Source organism: Lactuca saligna, chromosome 8 (assembly GCF_052625555.1).
Source record: "Lactuca saligna cultivar CGN05327 chromosome 8, ASM5262555v1, whole genome shotgun sequence".
Taxonomy (NCBI): Eukaryota; Viridiplantae; Streptophyta; class Magnoliopsida; order Asterales; family Asteraceae; genus Lactuca; species Lactuca saligna.
The window spans coordinates 24807489-24811206 of record NC_136424.1 but is presented as its reverse complement, the minus strand read 5'-3'; the positions used below and the strand labels follow the sequence as shown (position 1 = coordinate 24811206).

The 3718-nt window shown below is 36.6% G+C and overlaps 1 protein-coding gene across 2 annotated transcripts; it reads right to left on the bottom strand.

Annotated features, from left to right (window-relative positions):
* Window positions 1-876: 876 nt before the first annotated feature.
* On the bottom strand, window positions 877-3427 carry LOC145008377 (protein SMAX1-LIKE 3-like). Of its 2 annotated transcripts, none has more exons than XM_078966996.1 (3): window positions 2076-3427; window positions 1755-1929; window positions 877-1647 (listed from the first exon to the last, which is right to left on the bottom strand). In XM_078966996.1, the coding sequence occupies exons 1-3, from the start codon at window positions 3266-3268 to the stop codon at window positions 1123-1125; spliced, it is 1893 nt and encodes a 630-aa protein (XP_078823122.1). In that variant the 5' UTR covers window positions 3269-3427; the 3' UTR covers window positions 877-1122. The 2 variants fall into 2 exon arrangements, with proteins under 2 accessions (XP_078823122.1, XP_078823123.1); XM_078966997.1 differs by having other exon boundaries at window positions 1755-1926.
* Window positions 3428-3718: the final 291 nt, after the last annotated feature.

Sequence of the window (3718 nt, the reverse complement as noted above, 5' to 3'; positions counted from 1 at the left end):
ATCGGTTGCGATTCATTCTGATCATTGAGATAGGTTGCAATCCGTTGCGATTGGTTGCGATCGATCGCAAGCCATGAGACTTATTACATCAATACTTTAAGTTGGGTTTGTTATAAGCACTTATATTGCGTTGTTAGAAGGTGGTCTAACTAGTATTAGTTAGCTGTTAGATAAGCGGTTAATTAGTCCGAGTTTATATATAAGCTTTGTACTAGTATTCATTTTCAAGATTGAATATAATGATAAATCTTGTTCTTTTCACTATAACACACTTTTGTCATCCGAAAACTTCAGGATTAGGCTACCATTATACAAGTGTGTAGTACTCCTATTTTTGAACACACTGTCGACATAGCAAAAACGTTATTGATAAATGGTAGAAGGATTAGTGGACCGGAAAAGCCTCAAATTCAAACGGGCATACATTTCGATTCATCAGGAATTTTTAGGCCTGCCTCATGTGGATGGAAAGGTCCCAACGTGCATGAGTTCCCAACAACCCGCCGTCATCACCAAATTTTGATGGTTATTAATTTTCAGTTCCGCAGTTCTGGCTCATTTTAATCGTAGATTTCTTATAGTTTAATTATAGAATGTGTGATTTTCTTGATTTTTGTTTTTTGTAGGATTGTTTTCGAGGTGATTTAGAAAATTAATTGTCAATATTAATATTTTTAAATTTGACAATACTTGCCGTATTTAGCCGCACTGTATATAAATGAGTAACACATAAACTTTATTATTCATCCATCTTCAAATTAATAAAAAGTCTACCTTTAATTAGGATTTATTGAATACCTTTGTTACTTCGATTCAGTATCAACCCCAACACCACGTAATTATCAACTCCCACTAATTAATAAGATATTTGTCAAAGTATGCTCTATCACCCATATAAATTTCAATTACTCTAAAAAAATAAGTAATACAAAAATCAACAACATCTAAAATATTTGAATAAAAGATTATCTTAAAGTATTCCTTAATGTTACCTGCACACATATCGAAAAAAAGTATAAGAAATATATGACAGAAAACTGGGAAAAGGAAAATTAATCAGCAGCTTCGCATGATCCAACTTGTTTGTTCTCCAAATTATATTTTGAAAGCAACGTACATGCGTTAATGTGTATCGACTGAATTCAAAATCCCAATATTTTCGGCTTCAACGTTCAAATCCAACATGGCAGATGCGCTGTCGTTTTGGGTTTGCCTCATAGGAGGGCATGGTCTTGAAACAGACGTGAAGCTTTCACAAGTAAGAACAACAATGGCATCCTTGAGATGAACTGATGTGCCACAAGTTAATGAGATTGTCCCACTCTCGATTGCTTTCTTAATATCCATTTGTGACTGATTACTAACTTGGTCCACGTCTTCCATGAAGAAAACACGACTATCGTTTTCTTGCACAGCATCTGCAAACCTTTCTATATAACTCTGTCCATGTTCGCTTCTTGGCCTTTTGTTACTAATTAATTCTTGATCATCATCTTTTGAGTTGGATTTGGCTGATGAGAAGCTTGTTGAAGTCGTGGAGGAAAGAGAAGAATGGTGGAATGTTTTGTTAAGAAAATGAGGCTGTTTGTGAAGTGAACTGCAACTTGTGTTCCATTTCTTGCAAAAGCTTCCAACTTTGACATGTTTCTGTAACCAGAGACATTAACTATTTTAGAGTGTTGGAAGATTTAGACGTCAAATTAGCAGGGAAAAAGGTGACGGAAACTTATCTAATGTAATAAACAAAAACCAACCTGATCATTGACGACTTGCCTCGAGTTCTTTCCCTTGTGTTGTTGGAGCCATAATGATAAACCGGTGGTTGTAGTAGTAGTAACAGACTCATTGTTATGAGCACAGCTTGCTATGCTTCGAGCTTCTTTTGTGAAGTTGATCGAACACTCTTTGCTCTCATTTGGTGAATCTCTGCTAAAATAGCAATACCAACTTCATTAATTAGCTTCTGTAATGTGAGAAACTAATTATATATCCCACTTACGTTATAAAAAAGTGAAAACAAAAGGATGGAAACGCTGTAATCAAATTAAGGACTAGCTTTTTCTGAGTTTGAGTACCTATTAAGATAGAGGTTAAGGTCCAAGACACCAACAGGAGTTGTATGCGCAACAAGATCCCATAGAGTCTCAAGGGAGGGATGACCAGTTTTGCAGCTCATGTAAGTTTCGGAATTGGCTATTCCCATAAGCCACAACTTCCCACTATCCCGAAAACCACACATCAGCCTTCTAAGTTCCATGATCATTTGCTCCATTGGGGAGTAGTAGTAGGTTTTTTGCCTTTCCTCACAGTATTTAGACCAATAATCAGAAACCCACTTGATATCACCCACATATAGGACCACTCCTCTCTCCACATTGCTTCTTATTAGATAATTAAGCTCCGTAACCTTATCCTCAACTTCTTTCATAGAAAGATGACTTAATGAATCCAAAGGAAGACTTACAAATTGTACGAACCTCAAATTACCAGGAAAAGCTATGTTCTTTCCTCTCTCAATCTTGTCTATAACTCCTGTAACTATGTCGTAAGCACTAACCAAACACTCCCTTATGACAATAACGTTTTTCCTTTTCGTATGCATCATCGTATCTATAACACTCATCACATCCTCAATTGGGACACTGGGTGTGAGTTTTGATCCATTACTACTACTAGCTTGGAAGTTTTGTGTTATGGGTTTACTATTTTGGTTGGATTGGATAGAATAGACAATAGGCCTTTGGGAAAATAGCTCCATGGAGAAACCATGTTCAATAGTGTTTTTGATTTGGGTACTAGAAAATCCAGCTTCTCTCATGACTCTACTTACACTAGGGTCATCTAATATTGATATGGTGAGCTGCTCCACCTCTACTTTAAGAGCTAAAACGGGTTGTTGCTGGTTCTCAAGTGAACCACGTCGTTGTAGAGCTAGAGCACGCTTGAAGGCTGCCACCAAAGCATTGGAGAGGGAGGGGTGGGGAGATTGATTTGTACTGAATATGATAGGACTGGATTGAGAAGTAGCGAGGCGATTGAGGGCTAAGTTGAAGCAAAGCTCGAGAGCGTTGCATTGAAGGGGGTGAGAGTTAACTTTGAAGCAAGCTTTCCTAAGAAGACCTCTTGGAGATGTGAGCATGGCGCTTGCTACATGGAGAGGTGTGACATGAGCATGGCCTCTCCGTCTACAGAGGCCAAGGGCTTGTTTTACAATCGTAGCGGCTTTTGTTGTTAGGGTATGTTGGACTGCGTATCTTTCGGCCCTCATGCTTACTTAGTATTTAAATTTCTATAAACCCAGATAGAGATCCAGAAAATACTTGTATCAATGTATGGTTGTATTTTTCAGGTAGGCTATGGTTCTGGAAGCGAGTATACTGCAAGTGCAGCGGTCTGATGTGGTAGAATGTAGAACTAAATAAGTAGTGGGCTGATAGGAGGGAGAGGAGAACAACGCTTTTCATTTTGTTTTTAATGTATGTCAAAGTCGATTCCATGTGAATCTCTCTCTCTCTCTCTCTCTCTCTCTCTCTCTCTCTCTATATATATATATATATATATATATATATATATATATATATATATATATATATATATATATATATATATATATATATATATATATATATATTAGCATAAGGTATTTTGTAAAATGACATACTAAAAAACAAATTTTTGGTAAGATATGTGGATTTCTTTTAAAAATCTAACTTTTTTA